General features: G+C 42.1%; 1 protein-coding gene across 2 annotated transcripts in view; it reads right to left on the reverse strand.

Moving 5' to 3' along the window:
* Positions 1 to 314: 314 nt before the first annotated feature.
* LOC139537241 (androgen receptor-like) overlaps positions 315 to 24,009 on the reverse strand; it is a 62,892-nt gene continuing 39,197 nt past the window's right edge. For both annotated transcript variants that reach the window (XM_071338341.1, XM_071338342.1), the window contains exons 4-8: positions 11,748 to 12,026; positions 11,392 to 11,536; positions 6,160 to 6,290; positions 5,760 to 5,911; positions 315 to 4,494 (exon numbers count right to left, since the gene is read on the reverse strand). In XM_071338341.1, the coding sequence (XP_071194442.1) occupies positions 4,336 to 4,494; positions 5,760 to 5,911; positions 6,160 to 6,290; positions 11,392 to 11,536; positions 11,748 to 12,026 (866 nt within the window). In that variant the 3' untranslated portion in view covers positions 315 to 4,335. The remainder of the gene's footprint in view (positions 4,495 to 5,759; positions 5,912 to 6,159; positions 6,291 to 11,391; positions 11,537 to 11,747; positions 12,027 to 24,009) is intronic.

The following is a 24,009-nucleotide window of genomic DNA, read 5'->3' on the forward strand; positions in this document are numbered from 1 at the left end:
TGTTGGCGATATTTGCTTAATCTGAGATAGGGGAACAAAAATCTTCTGGTGAAGAGCAGCATCACTAATTATTTTGATGAATCAAGTTAGTGCTTGAAGTGGAGGTGGGATTTTAACCAGAATTTTCATAGTGGTTCTGTAGTGGGGATGGTCTGAATCAGCTGTTTCCATTAGCTCATATTTTTACTTCATCCCCCAAAATAAACTGAGTAGATCGCTAGCTGGTGCACACAAGATGGCTTCAGAGATTTTAGAAAAATATTAGGAAAGTTAACATAAAATAACTTCAGTATGTAAATAAAGTTCACACACACTACATTTTTGATCGTTTTTAATAATATGCAAAGGAACACAAACAAACAAAACCCGATTTACACTAAGACTTATCTGACACAATTCATATCAATAGCTGAAAATGAACAATCAATTTACAGATTATGGGTGGAGGGGGGGGGGCATTTTTAAATAATGACACATTCACTAGTAGTCACTTCACATGATAAATTGTAGAAATACTACAAACTTTCAAATATTAGGTAACACCATTTTGATGGTCAGAATTGCCTCAAATATCTTTAAAAAGTTATGCAAGTTTGCAGTTTAAAAAAAAATCTCACAAAACACATAGAGTACATCGTCAATACTACAGAAGGTAGTTAAAAAGCATTAACAATTGATTTCCCAATAAATTGTTTTAATCAGTTACATGTGCACAAAGTCATTGTACCATTTACACAAAACCAGGCTAATATGGTTTATAAATACATACAGCTGTGTCCATTTTGACATTTTAATATACTTGTGATGTAATTTACTTATATATAACATTTTACATACCAGCATTACCACTAATAACAACAGTATGAAAACATCAATTCTAGGAACTGGATTTTCTTTAAATAGATTTTGTCATTATGATTCAATGTTGGTCTACCATGGTACATTTAAAGTAAAGTTTATTATGGCAAATTGTTTATTGCTTGGCAGTGCAATCCTGTTCTCCAAGTCAATCTAAAAGGCATGTTGAAAATGTTTTATATGATAAACAAAGCAGTCATAGCATGACTACTGGGTGTATGAAGAGAAATAGCTTTATCTTTGTGATAATTTCCTTAAATCAGAAACGATTTTACCAACTAATTTACCTCGTCATTTACCTCAGAATTCAAGTTAAGTAATGTGGCCTCAGTATGGTGGACACAACTGCTGATCATTTTACTTTACAGACAATTGAATCATAACAATTGTACCATATATTAATCTAAAATAATATACGGTACAAAATCTCTATGCTTTTTAAGGCAAATCTATGGCTTTAATATTGAATTACTACTCATAGAAATATTTTTTTCTGATTTAAGGTGTCTGATTTGGGATGTTCTTTTGAGGAAAACCCTGTAACGAGTATATTTTATTATCAAGATGATTAACAAAGGAATACGACAATACCAATGTAAAGTATGTGCCCATGACTTTTACAAATTGTCATCTGATGTATTAAAACATTTTCTTATCAATATTCAAATTAATTGTTTTATTGCTTTTATGTAGGCATAGCCAATGTCTCTATGACGAGAAAAGATCAGATGTTTTCAGATGGGCAATTGTAACCTAGGGCCGAATTCAATTAAATCTGCCATAGCAATATTTATGCAGTATCCTTGTTTACACAACTGCTGTCATGCACACGTGTCTGAAAACTGAAAGCACTACCTGCTGTTTCTACCAAAACCATTTTGCCATTTTGTTTATAACGGAAAAGGTATGTTTAGATTTGTGCTACTGCTTGAATATTGCAATGTGGTTTCATTGAATTGAGATCCATATTATTGCAGTACATTTATAAGAATTATGGTGGTCAACAAGTAAAGTTCCTCACAACACAAGAACAACAACAACTTGAACTTACATTTGTACAAATGCATTTGATTATGGTCTCAATTGACTAATGGTAATATGCGTTAAAGGATTTAAGTCACAATGTATACAGTTGATTTGGATTTTTATGCACAAGCTATTGAAGAAATATATAACAGCACTATAATTGACTGGTTTTCTGCATGCCCAGAGTAGACTGGAGTTCTAACGCGTCCATTCTTGCATGCGTCACATGCATGTGTCTGAGAATGAGTGCAATTGTTGTGAAGGATGCATGTTATTGCCATTTATGGTGATAGAACAACAACAAAAACTACTGCTGTCAAATTATCTTTTGATTCATCCCTGGACATTTTTATGGTGTCAGGCAAAGAAAGGTGCAAGCAATCACTGCTTAAAATCTGAGAAGCATGTGTATTGTAACACTAATTGATTACAGTAAGTGCTACCTGTTGTAGGTTTGATGTGGTCTATTTAGGGACAAATATTAACAGTCACTTTTTTTCTATAAAGCACTTTCAACTTGGCCTAGGTTTCAGTCTGGAGTCATATATTCTAATTAAGCAGCTATGGTGTTGTTATAAATGGGTAAACACCTGCAAGTAATTGCATAGTGCTTGTGGCTGTCAAACGTAAAGTGTATTCTGACAACCCATTCTTTCCACAGCCTATAGTATTTAGAGCGTCAAGATGCTTCCCAGCAAACTCCATTTCACATTACTGGTTCAGCCAATGTTGAACCACCATTTGTTCAATCAGATGTCGAGGCCATGAACATGTGATCTTTCTGGAGTTTTGCTGTTTTCCAGATATTTGCATGAAGATTTCAGCATTTTATGATAATGCATTTCACCTAGTCTAAAATATGAAACGGTTTGATTTGATGTAGCAATTTAAGATACAGTTGGCATATAAAAGCAAAGTCAGGGACTATCCCGTGCTATCATTGAATCCCATAGTTTAGCACCTGTTGACATTTTTGTTGAGGTATCTGAACAAAAAGACCACACTCACTTAGTTTAAACATAGTTTGCATGTTATGGATCTTATAACAGAGCTTTTCTTGATTGTTTTTGTTGTTTTTCACTACTTTTTGAAACAAGCAAAAGTACAGATTATTGTATAAAAAGACTTGTTTTGGTATAATAATGGTGTAATGTCAGAATGTTTTGCTAGTGCAGAGAATAAAATGTCCCTGTTTGGCACTTAACTGCAAAACCAGAATGAATCATCAAGAAAAGACGATGTCTTAATAAGAAATCATGTGAAAAAAGCGGTAATATTTGACTTGACTCAATCTAAACTAATGAAATGTCAACATGCTTTTACAGGTAGAATGGCAGATTGGAGATTACTCTGAACACAATAACTATCATAGCTGCACTGAACTTGCAAAATGTACACCTGGCATGCATTGTTTTCAATAAAGATCGAAGCATTCTAACATCTACAAACACATGGAGCATGAACTAAATAATGCAAATATTCCGGCCATGTTAAACCTTATAAGAGCATTTTCAGCATTGAGAGATTATGGGTATGCTCCGTTTGACCAAATCATTTGGCCTCCTGATACTACACGAAGAGACAAAATGTGCAGCCAAGTTGTAGCAGGTTTCATACTATATCTTTATAGTATACTTTTAAAGATCCACTGCCACTAAATATATCTGAAAATGTATTATTTGCAATTGTCTCACTCTGTGTGTCTATAATTAGTAAGTCACATTTGGGTGAATTATTACAACATTTCCCATAATCAGATGAAATTATGACGTACCATTAGAATGTATTGTTTGTTCACTGACTAAATAACTAGCAAGAAAGTTGTAAGTACTGTACAATAAATGTAGTGATGTATACGTTGTATATATATATGCAATTTAGCTAGTAAATACAGATAGACTATTGTGTATGTATGTGAGTATGCTGTAAACGACTAATTCCACATTCCTTTTGGTAGTTGTTTTTTAAATGAACATAGCACAATCTCATGAAAGTTCCAAAAGTAAAGATATGCATAGATATTTTTAACAATTTCTGCATTTGTTAGTTTTATTATTTAGTTTTATTAGTTTTATTTTCATTCAGTCAACGAATGGTATTCTTCTGTTTCTTACATTTGACATAACCCCACTGGTCTTGTGTGATATTTGTTCTTGAAATACAGGACAGATATGGCCGTCAACACGGTGACACCTTGCAACTCTTGATATAAATGCTAAAACCTTGCTGCCTATTTGAGAAAATGATCTCAATTATGTCTGATAAGCAGCTAAACTACCGTGATGATGTAATGATTTAAAAATGGTATGTTGAGCTATTCGATAAAAAAGTAAAGGAGCTGAGAGAGAGAAAACAATGGCAGGGAAAACAAGAGCCTTGGCTCTGTAGGGTTATAGAGTCAGCTTGGATCGGATCAGATTTTCTCGGGAGGATGGCAAATCCTGCTACTTGCTACTTGTGGAAAAGGATTGGTTTGGCCAAGCCTGCCAGGATCTTTGGCACATGCACTGAGATTATCTCGGCAATCATCTCTGGAAAGCTGACCTTGGTGGGCAGAGACTGGGCCTGGATAAACAGATCAAATGTAAACTGCTGGAGTTTCCTCACGATCTGGTTGTTGGAGAGATGGACAGAGACAATACAAAGTTACAATTCTGTCACTTCAAATTAACATTTGGAAACGGCGCCACTCCAAAATGTTTAAGACGTCACCTCATTTCACCTTTATATTTTTGTCCGGGCAGGCTAACGTGTTTCGGCAGTTATGCCTTCATCAGAGCATCAAGAAATGTGCCAAAGCCATCGTTTTTATGCAAATGCATAAGTGTTAATTACAATTGCCTGTGTGAGGGTGGTACATAGTGGTATTCAAGCAATTGTTACTATATATACAAATACATATTCAAATACACAGATCAGCACAATAAACTCGACAAATAGCATTTAGGTATTCATGATGTAGGAAATTTGAGATATGTTGGCGCAATTAGTTACTAACTAATGCACAATAAAGCTTACAAAAGTAGATGCATTGGGGTATGGAAAATAAACATCTGCATAGAAAGATTGTGATTGAACAAGTTTGGGAAACCCTGGTCTAAACAATGAGTTCTCATTCAGATTATTCTTGTAGACTATTTGGCCGCGCTGTCATTTGTATGCTCATGTATATTTTCCCACATTCAGTCGCAATATTTCTATCCAGACGTACATTTTTTATACCCCAAAGCATCTACTTTTGTAGTCTTTATTGTGCACTAGGAAGTTATTAACTGTAAGAAAATATCTAAAATTTCCTACATCATCATGAATACCTAAATGCTATTTGTTGAATTTATTGTGCTGATCTGTGTATTTGTGCTGTATATTTGTATATGTATTTCTATATATATATATTGTAACAATTGTTTGTTGGCTAATGTTTTGAATACCACTATGCACTGCCCTCACACCGGTATGGGCAATTGTAATTATCACCTAGGCACTTGCGTAAAGAACGATGGCTTTGGCACATCTCTTGATGCTCTGATGAAGGCATAACTGCCGAAAACGTGAAATGAGGTGACGTCTCAAAAAAGAGGAATGCCATCGTTTCCCAATGTTCTTGAACTTGGTTCATTTGAAGTCATTGTCATATATGGCAGAGCACTCAGTGAATAAGGTGAGATAGCACACCTGTTACCCACTCCATTACAATTCTGTCGCATTATCTGTTTTTGTTTAGTTAAACATGACAAAGTTAGACTTTTATCACTTAGATAAAATATGTCATTAAATCTTGGTACTGTAATTTAAGATTGTCATTAAGGCTCGATACATTCTATGATAACAGAATAAATAAAATACAGTTATTGAGGATGCACATTGTCTCTTACCGGTTGGAGGGAATCCAGGAGGCGGGTGAGCTGATAGAACCTTTGAGAGCAGTTGGACTTCCTTCCATAGTTAATGACGCGATCAAGTTCATTGATGTAGGTCAGCCGCAATTCATCAAAGTACTTCTGACTCTTAAGACCATCGACTGGAACTGCGAAGGAGACAAGCAACGTTATTGTTGTTTTGTCCACAATATTGCATTTCTGTTGCTCAACTATTGATAATACACTGTTTGGTTTTATAAATCAAAGCTATCTCTGATTGTACTGGATCATTTCGACAGTATTATGAAAATGGCTTAGACTAGGACATTGCTTGCAAATCAATTTAATGAAAAAAAGAAATACACAATGTGAGGCTCTCTACATTATTTTAATTGGGCTGGGCAGCAACACTCACTGATGCTGAAGAGGAGCAGGGCCTTCATGCAGAGGAACTCTTCCTGAGTGACTTGCAGCAGGACAAACTGCTGGGAGAGGTGTCTCATCCGTATGCAGTGCTCGAACATGCTGGAGATGTGCATCCGATGGCTGGGGACGAGAGAGAATCATATCAAATCAAATTGTATTTGTCACATGCGCCGACTACAACAGGTGTAAGTAGACCTTGCCGTGAAAGGCTTACTTACAAGCCCTTAACCAACAATGCAGTTCAAGAAATAGAGTTATGAAAATATTTACTAAATAAACTAAAGTAAAAAAAAAAAAAATCTAAAAGTAACACAAGAAAATTACATAACAATAACGAGGCTATATACAGAGGGTACCGGTATGTGCGGGTGTACAGGTTAGTCGAGGTCATTTGTAAAGTGACTTTGCAAAGATAATAAACGGGGGGGGAGTCAATGTTAATAGTCCGGCTGGCCATTTGATTAATTGTTCAGCAGTCTTATGGCTTGGGGATAGAAGCTGTTAAGGAGCCTTTTGGTCCTAGACTTGGCGCTCTGGTACTGCTTACCATGCGTTAGCAGAGAGAACAGTCTATGACTTGGGTGACTGGAGTCTTTGACAATTTGTTGGGCTTTCCTCTGACACCGCCTAGTATATAGGTCCTGGATGTCAGGAAGCTTGGCCCAAGTGATGTACTGGACCATACGCACTACCCTCTGTAGGGCCTCACGGTCAGATACCGAGCAGTTGCCATACCAGGCGTCGTTGCAACCGGTCAGGATGCTCTCGATGGTGCAGCTGTAGAACCTTTTGAGGATCTGGGGACCCATGCCAAATCTTTTCAGTCTCCTGAGGGGGGAAAGGTGTTGTCGTTCCCTGTTCACAACTGTCTTGGTGTGTTTGGACCATGATAGTTTGTTGGTGATGTGGACACTAAGGAACTTGAAACTCTCAACCCGCTCCACTTCAGCCCCTTTGATGTTAATGGGGGCGTGTGTGGCCCTCCTTTTCCGATAGTCCACGATCAGATCCTTTGTCTTGCTCACATTGAGGGAGAGGTTGTTGTTCTGGCACCACACTGCCAGGTCTCTGACCTCCTCCCTATAGGCTGTCTCATCGTTGTCAGTGATCAGGCCTAACACTGTTGTGTCGTCAGCAAACTTAATGATGGTGTTGGAGTCATGCTTGGCCACGCAGTCGTGGGTGAACAGGGTGTACAGGAGGAGACTAAGCATGCACCCCTGAGGGGCCCCAGTGTTGAGGATCAGCGTGGAAAATGTGTTGTTGCCTACCCTTACCACCTGGGGGCGGCCCGTCAGGAAGTCCAGGATCCAGTTGCAGAGGGAGGTGTTTTGTCCCAGGGTCCTTAGCTTAGTGATGAGCTTTGTGGGCACTATGGTGTTGAACGCCGAGCTGTAGTCAATGAACAGCATTCTCACATAGGTGTTCCTTTTGTCCTGGTGGGAAAGGGCATGATGGTGTTGATGTGAGCCTTGACCAGCCTTTCAAAGCACTTCATGGCTACCAACGTGAGTGCTACGGGGCGGTAATCATTTAAGCAAGTTACCTTCGCTTTCTTGGGCACAGGGACTATGTTGGTCTGTTTGAAACATGTAGGTATTATAGATTCGGTCAGGGAAATGTCAGTGAAGACACTTGCCAGTTGGTCCGCGCCTGCTTTGAGTACACATCCTGGTAATCCGTCTGGCACTGCTGCTTTGTGAGTGTTGACCTGTTTTAAGGTCTTGCTCACATCGGCTACTGAGAGCATGATCACACAGTCGTCCGGAACAGCGGGTGCTCTCATGCATGCTTCAGTGTTGCTTGCCTCGAAGCGAGCATAAAAGGCATTTAGCTCATCTGGTAGGCTTGCGTCACTGGGCAACTCGCAGCTGGGTTTCCCTTTGTAGTCTGTAATTGTTTTTTAAGCCCTGCCACATCCGATGAGCATCAGAGCAGGTGTAGTAGGATTTAATATTAGTCCTGTGTTGACGCTTTGCCTGTTTGATGGTTCGTCTGAGGGCATAGCTGTATGCCTTATAAGCATCCGGATTAGTGTCCCGCTCCTTGAAAGGACAGCTATAGCCTTTAGCTCGGTGCGGATTTAGCCTGTAATCCATGCCTTCTGGTTGGGATATGTACTTACGGTCACTATGGTGACGACGTCGTCAATGCACTTATTGATGAAGCTGGTGACTGAGGTGGTATACTCCTCAATGCCAATGGATGAATCCCGGAACATATTCCAGTCTGTTCTAGCAAAACAGTTCTGTAGTGTAGCATCCGTGTCATCTAACCACTTCGGTATTGAGCGAGTCACTGGTACTTCCTGCTTTAGTTTTTGCTTGTAAGCAGGAATCAGGAGGATAGACTTATGGTCAGATGTGCCAAATGGAGGGCGGGGGAGAGCTTTGTATGCATCTCTGTGTGTGGAGTAAAGGTGGTCTAGAGTTTTTTTTCTTCTTCTGGTTGCACATGTGACATGCTGGCAGAAATGATGTAAAACAGATTTATGTTTGCCTGCATTAAAGTCCCCGGCCACTAGGACCGCTGTTTCTGGATGAGCATTTTCTGGTTTGCTTATGGTCTTAATACAGCTCATTGAGTGCGGTCTTAGTGCCAGCATCGGTTTGTGGAGGTAAATAGACAGCTACGAATAACATAGATAAGAACTATCTTGGTAGATAGTGTGGTCTACAGCTTATCATGAGGTATTCTATCTCAGGCGAGCAATACCTCAAGACTTCTTTAATATTAGACACCACGCACCAGCAGTTATTGACAAATAGACGCACACCCCCGCCCCTCGTCTTACCAGACGTAGCTGCTCTGTCCTGACGATGCAAGGAGAAGCCAGCCAGCTCTATATTATCCGTGTCATCGTTCAGCCGCGTCTCGGTGAAACATACGATATTACAGTTTTTAATATCCCGTTGGTAGGATAGCCTTAATCATAGATAATCCAGTTTCTTTTCCAATGATTGCACGTTGGCAAATAATACGTAGGGTAGTGGTGGTTTAACTACTCGTCTGCAAATTCTTACAAGGCACGGCAAAGCAGTATATCCTTTGCGTTCGGACTCATTAAAGAAAAAATCTTTGTCCAGTTCGAGGTGAGTAATCACTGAGCTGATGTCCAGAAGCTCTTTTCGGTCATAAGAGACGGTAGCAGCAACATTATGTACAAAATGAGTTATAAACAATGCGAAAAATAAAAATAAAAATAGCACAGTTAGTTAGGAGCCCGTAAAATGGCAGCCATCCCATCCGGTGCCATTATTGGAAGAGAGGAGGGAGTGGGGCAGTGAGGGTCAGGGTGAGATACAGTATAAAGAGAATGAGCCAATGAAAAATCAGAGCGGGGTTGGGGAGTTTATCGGGAATATATTAAGAGAGGGATAATCTGTGAGCGTGTTGTTGTGAGAGATAAAGATAGAGGGGGCAAATAGGTGAGAGGGTAAGAGAGTGAGACCCTTATGTGAAACTGTTGCAATGATTACAATTGTAATCCTCCCTCTTTATGACCATAGTTATATGCTCATATGTGACCTTTGACCTACTGCCCAGCGGGCAAAGCTGGATGAAATCTGTTTGTAATGATGTCATTTCAACTAGTTTTGCCTGCTGGGTTGAGTGTGGTCTGATAATACAGAATCACAGTGATTGGTACTGAATACTGCCCAGGATTATTTTCAAACAAACTGAAAATGTGACCTGATTACATGATTTTCTATGATGACATTGTACATCTAATGTATAAATAATTTACAGACATAGTTCACAGTAATAGATGTTAATATACTTACTTAGCTACATGGATCACTAACCAGGTTTCTATCCAACCTTTTTATGTGAGTAAAGTACATATTGGATAAAAAATGTCATGACAGGCCTGATGGAAACAGAGAATTTTTCGGTTAACTTTCCAAATGTCAACAAAACTCAATACCCTAGACAAGGTGGGATCTTTTTGTGTCGGTAAAATTAATTATACGATAAATGTCGGTGGAAACGCTTTTATGCGCAAATATTGATATAATAACATCATATCGAAGTAAACTTGGGAGTCATGACCATCAACGCTTGGCTGCCGTTTGACAAATAAAAATAATCTCACTATCTTGTCCATAATAATCTCATGTAAGATATTGATTAGAGTGCACGTGCCAATAACATAATGGGCACACGCTATATAATACAAACATTTTTGTGAGAAAACCATGAATTGAGTTGAAAATGTGTTGGTATTTTTTATTTGGTACATGGGATTTAACCGCAAAATGTATTTCTATGTGCACTATGTCATCACGCACAGACTTTTATCTGCAACAAGTCAATCTGATGGAAACACATCTCTGGTGGGAAAATGCGTATATTGTTTTTATGCGGATTTTAGAATATTTGAATGAAAATCTGTCACCAATAGGATGGAAACCTAGCTAATGATAATAAGGGTGCTTTAGTTGTAACATTTACAGTATATTACCAATAATAACATATTTAATTTACCTCATGGCAGGGTAATAATATCTCCACTGTTGTATCTGTACATATTCCTCAGTAATGGCTATTGTGGCAAAATCCCGGGAACTTTCAATAAATGCCCTGGTTTTCCAGAAATCCTGGTTGTTGGGTTCCAGATTTCCTGCTTATCCCCTCCTAATTCTGGGAACCCTACAACCTTGATTTTGGGAAAACTAGAGAATTTATTGAAAGTTCCCAGAATTATGCAACCCTAGTAATGACACTTTAAATACCATTGAACTACCTTAGTCACTTACGATACTTGCGTACCCCGTAATATTCAGATTTGAACTAAATATCACTACTTCTCTTAAAACCTGCACCATAGGTGATGTAATGCTGAAAAAATCGAATCTTCCTCAGGGCTTATCATGTGACTAAAGAACACCAAATAAGGAAATTAAATATAAATGTTACTGAAAGCCAGGCTTGTAAGCCCGTGTGCACATGGAATTCTAGACATATCGGTGAGAGCGAGACAGAGAGAGCGAGAGGCAAGTAGAGAGAGAGAAAGAGCGAGAGAAAATGAGAGCGACAGGGACAAGGAGCAAGACAGACATAGAGGGAACAAAATTGGCATCTGCCGTACTTATGACAGACAGAAGCCACTGTAGGAAATCTCCACCAACATAATGGGACAACACTGAGTTGTGGCCCTGGGGGTAATAAGATAATTTCACAGAAATAATTGAATTCAGTATCACATAGCTGCACATACTCATTGAAAACAAGGTCTGGGGCGAAGTAGAGCATTCTGGCATTGACATTTTTGTAGGACCTCCATCCCAAGCCGAACACCATCACCCCCATCCATGAATGCTGGATTACTGTCATCTGGTCATCCACATGCAGATTCCGAAAACCTGAGAAGAAAATGAAAAACCACATGGAAATGGATTATTATCAAAACATGTCTCTGATGAATTCTTAATGCCTTCACTACCTGCAAAGTGCTGCAATGCCATTGCAAAGTTGTTATAAATCAAATTATGATATCTTCTAAGGATCACATGGACATCTTCAAGGACCACATGGAAATATGTTTTGTATGATTCTTCTATTCCAGTACTGTACCTGGCATGCCTTTGGCCCACTTGACCACTTTGACCAGTTGGCGCTCCCCAAGTTCGTTGAGGCTGGTGAGCAGCAGAGCAGCTGAGTCTGGTTGGCAATGGTCATGTCCCGCATTAACCACCTCTGGCTCGATGGACTCCAAGATGTTGAGGAACACCAGCTGGGAATGGAAGGTCAGGCCGGACTGGGGAGAGACACACTGGATGGCATCAGTGGGGCCTTGGGTGGGCAGATCCTCCTCCGGGCTCTTCAGCTGTCCAATCTTCTTCAGTTTACGTGCTACATATGGTCAAGAAATGGAACATGGATGAGTAATGGTAGAAGAATAGTGTAATATCTGGTGTAGCTGTTAACAATTGCCAAATGCATGATACAACTGTACATAAATGACAGTTCAGATTGTGAGGGAAATTAGCAATATACAGTTGAAGTCGGAAGTTTACATACACCTTAGCCAAATACATTTAAACTCAGTTTTTCACAATTCCTGACATTTAATCAGAGTAACAATTCTCTGTCTTAGGTCATTTAGGATCAACACTTTATTTTAAGAAGTGAAATGTCAGAAGAATAGTTGAGAGAATTATTTATTTCAGCTTTTATTTATTTCATCACATTCCCAGTGGGTCAGAAGTTGACATACACTCAATTAATATTTGGTAGCATTGCCTTTAAATTGTTTAACTTGGGTCAAACGTTTCGGGTAGCCTTCCACAAGCTTCCCACAATAAATTGTGTGGCTATTGTCCCATTCCTCCTGACAGAGCTGGTGTAACTGAGTCAGGTTTGTAGGCCTCCTTGCTCGCACACTCTTTTTCAGTTCTGCCCACATATTTTCTATGAGATTGAGGTCAAGGCTTTGTGATGGCCACTCCAATACCTTGACTTTGTTTTGTGTCCTTAAGCAATTTTGCCACAACTTTGGAAGTATGTTTGGGGTCATTGTCCATTTGGAAGACCCATTTGCGACCAAGCTTTAACTTCCTGACTGATGTCTTGAGATGTTGCTTCAATATATCCACATCATTTTCCTTCCTCATGACGCCATATATTTTGTGAAGTGCACCAGTCCCTCCTGCAGCAAAGCACCCCCACAACATGATGCTGCCACCCCCGTGCTTCACGGTTGGGATGGTGTTCTTCGGCTTGCAAGCCTCCCCCTTTTTCCTCCAAACATAACGATGGTCATTATGGCCAAACAGTTCTGTTTTTGTTTCATCAGACCAGAGAACATTTCTCCAAAAAGTACCATCTTTGTCCCCATGTGCAGTTGCAAACCGTAGTCTGGCTTTTTAATGGCGGTTTTGGAGCAGTGCCTTCTTCATTGCTGAGCGGCCTTTCAGGTTATGTCGAAATAGGACTCGTTTTACTGTGGATATAGATACTTTTGTACCTGTTTCCTCCAGCATCTTCACAAGGCCCTTTGCTGTTGTTCTGGGATTGATTTGCACTTTTCGCACCAAAGTACATTCAGCTCTAGGAGACAGAATGCGTCTCCTTCCTGAGCGGTATGACGGCTGCGTGGTCCCATGGTGTTTATACTTGTGTACTATTGTTTGTACAGATGAACGTGGTACGTTCAGGTGTTTGGAAATTGCTCCCAAGGATGAACCAGACTTGTGGAGGTCTACAATTTTTTTCTGAGGTCTTGGCTGATTTCTTTTGACTTTCCCATGATGTCAAGCAAAGAGGCACTGAGTTTGAAGGTAGGCCTTGAAATACATCCACAGGTACACGTCCAATTGACTCAAATTATGTAAATTAGCCTATCAGAAGCTTCTAAAGCCATGACATAATTTTCTGGAATTTTCCAAGCTGTTTAAAGGCACAGTCAACTTAGTGTATGTAAACTTCTGACCCACTGGAATTGTGATATAGTGAATTATAAGTGAAATAATCTCTGTAAACAATTGTTGGAAAAATAACTTGTGTCATGCACAAAGTAGATGTCATAACCAACTTGCCAAAACTATAGTTTGTTAACAAGAAATTTGTGGAGTGGTTGAAAAACGGGTTTTAATGACTCCAACCTAAGTGTATGTAAACTTCTGACTTCAACTGTATATTCTCATATACAGCTGAATACATGCGGCTCAGAAACACACAAGAACACGTATATAAAAGCATGCTCCCCCCATCCACACATACTACCAAATACAGTCACAATTTAAATTATGTAATTTTAATAAAAATTACATTTCTAATTCACCAAAATAATGGCAATACTGTTCCAAGGTGCCAAGATTAGTCACTGTGTTGTCAGTAAAAACATGAGACAGAGAGACACCTGCTAACATGCCAAAACACAAACTTCCACTTTGGAAGGGTCAAAAAGACCAAAAGTTCAGCATGTTTTCAACAGCCTGTTTCCAGAGCAAAAATGGCGGACATTTAAAAAAGTAATTTGAGTAGGAGCCTGACTAAAACGTTATCTCCTTATCAAGATGCAATATAACCAGTCTGCTTCAACACAAAACAGTTTCACAATGCAAAACATTTCCTTGCACTTTATATGGGGGACAAATTAAGACTCATAATATTGCATGTTGAGTTCATAGGTTTCCTGCTTTCTCAGATTAAATCAGTTCAGTAAAAGTTGGTGAAAAACAAGGTCACGTTACTTCAGCTTGAGCACAACACTGTTAGTGTGCTCTTTCTCCAACGGTAAACAGCTAGAGCTTCCTCAACACAGCCACAAGAAATGGGCTCTATTCTGTAATGCTGGAGCAGTAAGGTGAGCTGGCATGATGAACTAGATGTCAGCCATCTTTCATCAAATCAGCTTAACATGAAGCTACAGTAGCAACATTTTGAAATTGATCAACAGAAGCAGGTTCCTTGAAACTATGTTGGAAAAATATGCATCAAGTTGTTATAGATGTAGCTAGTGCCGTGGGTGGATACGATGTGGAGGCTAAGGACAAGGGCAAAGTTTGCAACTACTATTTTTGAAGATTAACCATGATACTGAGTTTTAAGTTTTATCTTTACTAATATTACCAAGTATCTTATCTTTACAATCTGACCCAAGTAGTACATCTGGCCATAATAAGTGCACACCAAGGCATTCGCAAAATACCAAAAAGCACCTTTTCTTATTTTTTATTTTTATACAGTTTATTTTTAAAGCAGTTTCACCAATGAAGAATCCTTAATTGGTGAAACTGCCACATCTGTTTGAGATATTACAACAAAAAAGAAATTACTGTGTCACGTTCCTGACCTGTTTTCTGTTTAGTTTTGTGTGTTAGTTGGTCAGGACGTGAGTTTGGGTGGGCATTCTATGTTATCTGTTTCTATGTTGGTTTAGGGTTGCCTGGTATGGCTCTCAATTGGAGGCAGGTGTTTGGCGTTCCTCTAATTGAGAGTCATATTTAGGTAGGCTGTTCACAGTGTTTGTTTGTGGGTGATTGTCTCCTGTGTCTGTGTTATGTCTTACACCATACGGGATTGTTTCGGTTGTTCGTTTCGTTTCGATGTAGTATGTTTCCTGTCCGTAAGTGTTACGTATTAGTTATGTAAGTTTATGTTCAGGTTTCGTATACGTCGTTTTCTTGTTTTTGTAAATTTGAAAGTGTTTGTGTTTTCGTGTTGCCATCGTCGTATTTTTAATAAAGATGGCTTATTTCCCTCAAGCTGCATTTTGGTCTGAAGATCCTTCTCTCCTCACCTCGTCCGAGGATGAGGAGAGCGACAGCCGTTACAGAATCACCCACCACGAACAGACCAAGCGGCAAAGGGAAACTAAACAGAGTAAGGGACAGGAGAGAAAGGATTTCTGGACATGGGAGCAAATAATGAATGGAGAAGGTCCCTGGGCTAAGGCAGGAGAAAATCGCCGTCCCAAAGCTGAGCTGGAGGCACGGAGGAGAGCAGAGGCTACCGGGGAGAGGAACCGGAGCTATGAGGGAACGCGTCTGGCACGGAAGCCAAAAAAGCCCGTGAGTAATTCCCAAAAATTTCTTGGGGGGGGGCTAGGAGATAGTGGGCCAAGGGCAGGTAGGAGACCTGCGCCCACTTCCCAGGCTTACCGTGGAGAGCGGGAGTACGGGCAGGCGCCGTGTTACGCAGTAGAGCGCACGGTGTCTCCTGTACGAGTGCATAGCCCAGTGCGGGTTATTCCACCTCCCCGCACTGGTAGGGCTAGATTGAGTATTGAGCCAGGTGTCATGAGGCCGGCTCAACGCGTCTGGTCTCCAGTGCGTCTCCTCGGGCCGGCATACATGGCACCTGCCTTACGCATGGTTTCCCCGGTTCGCCTACATAGCCCGGTGCGGGTTATTCCACCTCCCCGCACTGGTCGGGCAACCGGGAGTATTCAACCAGGTAAGGTTGGGCAAGCTCAATGCTCAAGAGTGCCAGTACGCCTCCACGGTCCGGTATTTCCGGCACCACCTCCCTGCCCCAGCCTAGTACCTACAGTGTCTACACTACGCACTAGGCTACCAGTGCGTATCCTGAGCCCTGTTCCTCCTCCACGCACTCTCCCTGTAGTGCGTGTATCTAGCCCGGTGCCTCCAGTTCCGGCCCCACGCACTAAGCTACCAGTGCGTCTCCAGAGCCCTGTACACACTGTATATTCTCCCCCTACTAATCCTGATGTGCTTGTCCTCAGCCCGGCGTCACCAGTGCCGGTACCACGCATCAGGGGTAGAGTAGGCTTTGAGAATACAGTGTGCCCTGTCCCTGCTCCCCGCACTAGTAGGAAGGTGCTTATCATTAGCACGGTGCCTCCAGTTCCGGCACCACGCACCAGGTCTACAGTGCGCCGTATCCGGCCAGAGCCATCCGTCTCACCAGCGCCATCTGAGCCATCCGTCTCCCCAGCGCCATCTGAGCCATCCGTCTCCCCAGCGCCATCTGAGCCATCCGTCTCCCCAGCGCCATCTGAGCCATCCGTCTCCCCAGCGCCATCTGAGCCATCCGTCTGCCAGGAGCCTGCAAAGCCGCCCGTCTGCCATGAGCCTGCAAAGCCGCCCGTCTGCCATGAGCCTACAGAGCCATCCGCCAGACAGGAGCCGCTAGAGCCGTCAGCCAGACAGGAGCCGCTAGAGCCGCCCGCCAGACAGGATCTGCCAGAGCCGCCAACCAGACAGGATCTGCCAGAGCCGCCAACCAGACAGGATCTGCCAGAGCCGCCAACCAGACAGGATCTGCCAGAGCCGCCCGTCAGACAGGATCTGCCAGAGCCGCCAACCAGACAGGATCTGCCAGAGCCGCCAACCAGACAGGATCTGCCAGAGCCGCCAACCAGACAGGATCTGCCAGAGCCGTCAGAGAGCCATGAGCAGCCAGAGCCGTCAGAGAGCCATGAGCAGCCAGAGCCGTCAGAGAGCCATGAGCGTCGAGAGCCGTCAGCCTGCCATGAGCGTCGAGAGCCGTCAGCCTGCCATGAGCGTCGAGAGCCGTCAGCCTGCCAGGAGCGTCCAGAGCCGTCAGCCTGCCATGAGCGTCCAGAGCCGTCAGCCTGCCATGAGCGTCCAGAGCCGTCAGCCTGCCATGAGCGTCCAGAGCCGTCAGCCTGCCATGAGCGTCCAGAGCCGTCAGAGAGCCATGAGCAGCCAGAGCCGTCAGAGAGCCATGAGCAGCCAGAGCCGTCAGCCAGCCATGAGCGTCCAGAGCCGTCAGCCAGCCATGAGCGTCCAGAGCCGTCAGCCTGCCATGAGCGTCCAGAGCCGTCAGCCTGCCATGAGCGTCCAGAGCCGTCAGCCTGCCATGAGCGTCCAGAGCCGTCAGCCTGCCATGAGCGTCCAGAGCCGTCAGTCAGCCATGAGCTGTCCCTCAGCCAGAAGCGGCTAGTAATTCAGAACTGCCCCTCAGTCCAGAGCTGTCTCTCTGTCCGGAGCTGCCCTTCAGTCCGGAGTTGCCCCTCTATCCTGAGCTACCTCTTTATCCTGAGCTACCTCTCTCTCCTAAGCTATCCCTCTGTCCTGAGCTATCCCTATGTCCTGAGCTACGTTGTCCCAGAGCTGTCCTTGATTCTGGTGTTGCCCCTAAATTTAGGTGGGGTTATTTGGAGGGTGGTCATTGTGGGGAGGATAGGGAAGCGGGGATTGATTATGGTGGGGTGGGAACCACGCCCGGAGCCTAAGCCACCACCGTGGTCAGATGCCCACCCAGACCCTCCCCTGGACTTTTTGGTGATGCGTTCGGAGTACGCATCTTGAGGGGGGGGTTATGTCACGTTCCTGACCTGTTTTCTGTTTAGTTTTGTGTGTTAGTTGGTCAGGACGTGAGTTTGGGTGGGCATTCTATGTTATCTGTTTCTATGTTGGTTTAGGGTTGCCTGGTATGGCTCTCAATTGGAGGCAGGTGTTTGGCGTTCCTCTAATTGAGAGTCATATTTAGGTAGGCTGTTCACAGTGTTTGTTTGTGGGTGATTGTCTCCTGTGTCTGTGTTATGTCTTACACCATACGGGATTGTTTCGGTTGTTCGTTTCGTTTCGATGTAGTATGTTTCCTGTCCGTAAGTGTTACGTATTAGTTATGTAAGTTTATGTTCAGGTTTCGTATACGTCGTTTTCTTGTTTTTGTAAATTTGAAAGTGTTTGTGTTTTCGTGTTGCCATCGTCGTATTTTTAATAAAGATGGCTTATTTCCCTCAAGCTGCATTTTGGTCTGAAGATCCTTCTCTCCTCACCTCGTCCGAGGATGAGGAGAGCGACAGCCGTTACATACTGCAAAAAACGAACACAGTTTCTTTCCCATGGACACTGTACATGCTCAGCGCTAAAAACAAGAACATGAGGAGGTACAAATGATCTAAACTCAGCAAAAAAAGAAATGTCCTCTCACTGTCAACTGCGTTTATTTTCAGCAAACTTAACATATGTAAATATTTGTATGAACATAACAAGATTCAACAACTGAGACATAAACTGAACAAGTTCCACAGACATGTGACTAACAGAAATGGAATAATGTGTCCCTGAACAAAGGGGGGATCAATATCAAAAGTAACAGTCAGTATCTGGTGTGGCCACCAGCTGCATTAAGTACTGCAGTACATCTCCTCCTCATGGACTGCCCCAAATTGCCAGTTCTTGCTTTGAGATGTTACCCCACTCTTCCACCAAGGCACCTGCAAGTTCCCGGACATTTCTGGGGGGAATGGCCCTAGCCCTCACCCTCCAATCCAACAGGTCCCAGACGTGATCAATGGGATTGAGATCCGGGCTCTTCGCTGGCCATGGCAGAACACTGACATTCCTGTCTTGCAGGAAATCACACACAGAACGAGCAGTATGACTGGTGGCATTGTCATGCTGGAGGGTCATGTCAGGATGAGCCTGCAGGAAGGGTACCACATGAGGGAGGAGGGTGTCTTCCCTGTAACGCACAGCGTTGAGATTGCCTGCAATGACAACAAGCTCAGTCCGATGATGCTGTGACACACCGCCCCAGACCATAACGGACCTTCCAACACCAAATCGATCCCGCTCCAGAGTACAGGCCTCGGTGTAACGCTCATTCCTTCGACGATAAACGCGACTCCGACCATCACCCTGGTGAGACAAAACCGCAACTCAGCAGTGAAGAGCACTTTTTGCAGTCCTGTCTGGTCCATCGACGGTGGGTTTGTGCCTATAGGCGACGTTGATGCCGGTGATGTCTGATGAGGACCTGCCTTACAACAAGCCTACAAGCCCTCAGTCCAGCCTCTCTCAGCCTATTGCAGACAGTCTGAGCACTGATGGAAGGATTGTGCGTTCCTGGTGTAACTCGGGCAGTTGTTGTTGCCATCCTGTACCTGTCCCGCAGGTGTGATGTTCGGATGTACCGATCCTGTGCAGGTGTTGTTACGTGGTCAACCACTGCGAGGATGATCAGCTGTCTGTCCTGTCTCCCTGTAGCGCTGTCTTAGGCGTCTCACAGTACGGACATTGCAATTTATTGCCCTGGCCACATCTGCAGTCTTCATGTCTCCTTGCAGCATGCCTAAGGCACGTTCACTCAGATGAGCAGGGAACCTGGGCATCTTTCTTTTGGTGTTTTTCAGAGTCAGTAGAAAGGCCTCTTTAGTGTCCTAAGTTTTCATAACTGTGATCTTAATTGCCTACCGTCTGTAAGCTGTTAGTATCTTAACGACCGTTCCACAGGTGCATGTTCATTAATTGTTTATGGTTCATTGAACAAGCATGGGAAACAGTGTTTAAACCCTTTACAGTGAAGATCTGTGAAGTTATTTGGATTTTTACGAATTATCTTTGAAAGACAGGGTCCTGAAAAAGGGACATTTCTTTTTTTGCTGAGTTTATATATAAACCCTGGATTGCTGATGCTATGCATTGGCCAATGAGAGGCTTTGAAGCCATCGGTCGGCCATATTGGCACTCCCCAAAAGAAGGAGTCCTCTTTACAACTGAATGGAATTCTACAGTATTTCAATTAACATTTTAAAGGACAAAATTACATGTATTTAAGTATTTTTGTTGTTGTAGTAGGAACAGTAACACTAGTACTTTCAAAAAACTTTACTTTATGGGGGAAAAAATTATATGTTTTCAATTTTTATTTTTATGTTTACCTCACATAATATAATTTCAAAGTATGCATTAAAGTGTCTGTAATATAATAAATGTGGTAAAACAAATGTAGACATTAATAAATGCATTTCTATAGCTTCCAAAATATTTTCTACAATGGTGCCAAAATGGAGTGACGGTGGTTTCAAAATATTGCCCCCTGGTAGTCATCTAGTGTATATATGAATCAATTTGAGGTAGAGAGGCGTCATGCACCCATCCTTTTAGAGTGGGCACAAAGTATGTGAGGATTGAGGGGATGGTCCGGGAGTGTGGCTGTGTCTCCTGTACATAGGTTGGAGCATTTAACATTTTGTAAACCCCTGAAACAGCTTTTCCCCCAGTGGCAAACCGTGACTATAGGACCTAGGCCATCAGAGGGACCAAAAATCTTCCAATACGTTGTATCAAAATCAAAAATCAAAAAAATAACAGAAAACATAGCATCTCTTAATGCGACCGACATTATATATTTTGTAGTCAGACCGTTCTAGTTGTAGTGAAGGAGGAGCAATGATTTTTGATGACATTATGAATGAATCAAATAGTCCTGGCCGCGCTTTGGGCTCCTGCACACACAGAGACAGAACCGGCATTGACACAACATGACACACAGCATGCACTGCTTACACAATGTATGGTAACCAACACCACTATCACACTATCACCAATAGCTTCAACAACATTGTCACATCCAAGGTGACAGGCTCATGGTGCTGAAAGGACAGCAACCGTAATACCTGTGCACTCCATGGCGCTGAAGGCCTAGCCAATGGCTGGCTGAGCTAGCTAGATTTTTCTACCCAGAGACCACCTAAGACAATTCTGATTGGATACTTTTTTCTATTCAGTATTAACCCTTCTCTTTCCAACACAAACTGAAGAGATTAAATCAGAAAAGTATTACAATTATTGTAAAGATGAAATAAATAAAAATATATACACTGCTAGAGCCATAATCATTATGCTTAATTCTATTCTACACATTCCAGAGGGTGTCATTCTGACTGTTTTAAATCAACAAGCTAACATGCCTAGGATATGACATTCAAATTACAGCACAGTACATGGGATCATAACACACACTATCAATACAGGCACATACTGTATAATGCCATCATAATTAATACACAAATATCATGATATTATCATAAAGTGACAGATGACATTTAAACCAACTATTTTTCTGCATATCTAAGCATACCTATTGAGCTGTCTGTGTCATGTACAACATCTTTAAGGTCCCTCAGTCAGTATTGCATTTCAAGCACAAATTAAACTACAAAGACCAGCGAGCTTTTCGAAAGCCTCATAAAGAAGGGCAGTGATCAGACATTAAATATCTCTAAAAAGTATGCTTTGGATTATGTTGTAAACCACCCAGATGCGTCAAAGATACAGTTGTCCTTCTGAACTGAGCTGCAGGACAGGAATGAAACTGCTCAGGGATCTTACCTGTAAAATAGTTACAGAGTTCAAATGCAGTGATGGGAGAAAACTGAGGATGGATCAACAACATTGTATTGACTACACAAAAATGACTTAAATGACAGTGAAAAGAAAAATACAAATATACAAAATAAAAACCATGCATCTTGTATGCAACAAGGCACTAAAGTAATACTGCAAAAAAAACATGGCAAAGGAATAAAATGTTTGGCCTATTGTTTGGGGCAAATCCAACACATCACTGAGTAACGCCTCCTTATTTTCAAGCATGGTGGTGGCTGCATCATGGTATGGGTATGCTTGACATCGACAAATACTGGGGAGTTTTTTCAGGATAAAAAGAAACCAGATGGAGCTAAGCACACGCAAAATCCTAGAGAAAAACCTGCTTCAGTCTGCTTTATAATAGACACTGGGAGAGCAATTCACCTTTCAGCAGGCCAATAACCTACACTTCAGCAGGCCAAATCTACACTGGAGTTGCTTACCAAGAAGCCAGTAAATGTTCTTGAGTGGCTGCATGTAAACACAACAACTCCCCTTTCTGGATCTGGGCCAACCTATTACAATCTTAGAATTGTGGTACACCACCATAGCTTAATATCACTAAATAACATTGGTTGGTTTAATAATTTAAAGGTATCCATGACCATTTCAAACATATTTCCTAAATGTAAGCAAATTAATTGGCTATAACTCATTGATCCTGCTTTGTAACTAGACCTACCCCATCTAATTTACGTGCTAGCTAGCCTGTAAATAAAATAACATAGCTAGCTAGCAAGTGAGGTCCTCTAGTTTTTATATGTAAATATATAATTTTCCTAAGATATTGTCGCTACACCCGCAATAAAATCTGCTAAATATGTTTATGTGACCAATAACATTTGATTTGATTTGTAATTGCTTGACTTGACATGTATTTTGGCAAATAGACATGCTCATTGTACACTGAACAAAAATATAAACACAACATGTAACAATGTCAACGATTTTACTGAGTTACAGTTCATATAAATGTCAATTAAGGCACCTCTATGATTCAGAGGGTTTGGGTTAAATGCGGAAGACACACTTCAGTTGAATGCATTCAGTTGTACAACTGACTAGATACCCCCTTTCCCTTTCCCTTATAAGGGAGTCAGTCAATTGAAAATAAATTCAGTAGGCCCTTATCTATAGATTGCACATGACTGGGCAGGGGTGCAGTCATGGGTGGGCCTGGGAGTGCATAGGCCCACCCACTGGGGAGCCAGCCCCAGCCAATCAGAATTATTTTTTTTCCCACAAAGGGGCTTTATTACAGACAGAAGTACTCCTTAGTTTCATCAGCTGTCTGGGTGGCTGGTCTCAGACGATCCCGTAGTTGAAGAAGCCGGACGTGGAGGTCCTGGGCTGGCGTGGTTACAAGTGGTCTAAGGTTGTGAGGCCGGTTGGACATACTGCCAAATTCTCTAAAACGACGTTGTAGGAGGGTTATGGTAGAGAAATTAACATGAAATTCTCTGGCAACAGCTCTGGTGGACATTCCTGCAGTCAGCATGCCAATTGCACGCTCTTTCAAAACTTGAGACATCTGTGGCATTGCGTTGTATGACAAAACTGCACATTTTAGAGTGGCCTTTTATTGTCCCCTGCACACGGTGCACCTGTGTAATGATCATGTTATGCACAACATTTTAGAGAAATAAGCTTTTTGTCCGTATGAAACATCTCTGGATCTTTTTTTTCAGCTCATGAAACATGGGACCAACACATTACATGTTGCATTTATATTTTTGTTCAGTATAACTTAAAAAGAAATAAAGAATGTGGTGTAATGCAAGGGTGAGAACGGACTGATGCACAGATGAGAGAGATGACGCAGAGGGGTGATACCTGACAAATGCAGGGGTGAGGGTTGAGGAAGAGGGTGCAGGATTGATACTTGACTAGGGGAGGTAGGGCCAGCTCCAGGCATAAGCGACATAAGCGGCCGCTAGCTTTAAAACTTCAACAATTTCTCTCCACCCCATGGCAAAATGTGTAGAATTGCAGGAAATGTGCTTTAAAACTGCTAAATGTTCTCTCCGCCCCATGACAAAATGTGTAGAATTGCAGGAAATTAACTTTAAAACAATTCGTTTTGGGTTCCAACCAAATCTCACCTAGGGGCCCGAAAAGGCTAGAGCTGGCCCTGAATGGAGGGGTGAGAGTTGAGGTCGAGGGGTGACACTTGACTAGTGCAGGATTGATATTTGACTAGGGGAGGGGTGAGGGTTGAAGAGGAGCAGGGGTGACACTTGACT

This window comes from Salvelinus alpinus, chromosome 13, assembly GCF_045679555.1.
Source record: "Salvelinus alpinus chromosome 13, SLU_Salpinus.1, whole genome shotgun sequence".
Lineage (NCBI taxonomy): Eukaryota > Metazoa > Chordata > Actinopteri > Salmoniformes > Salmonidae > Salvelinus > Salvelinus alpinus.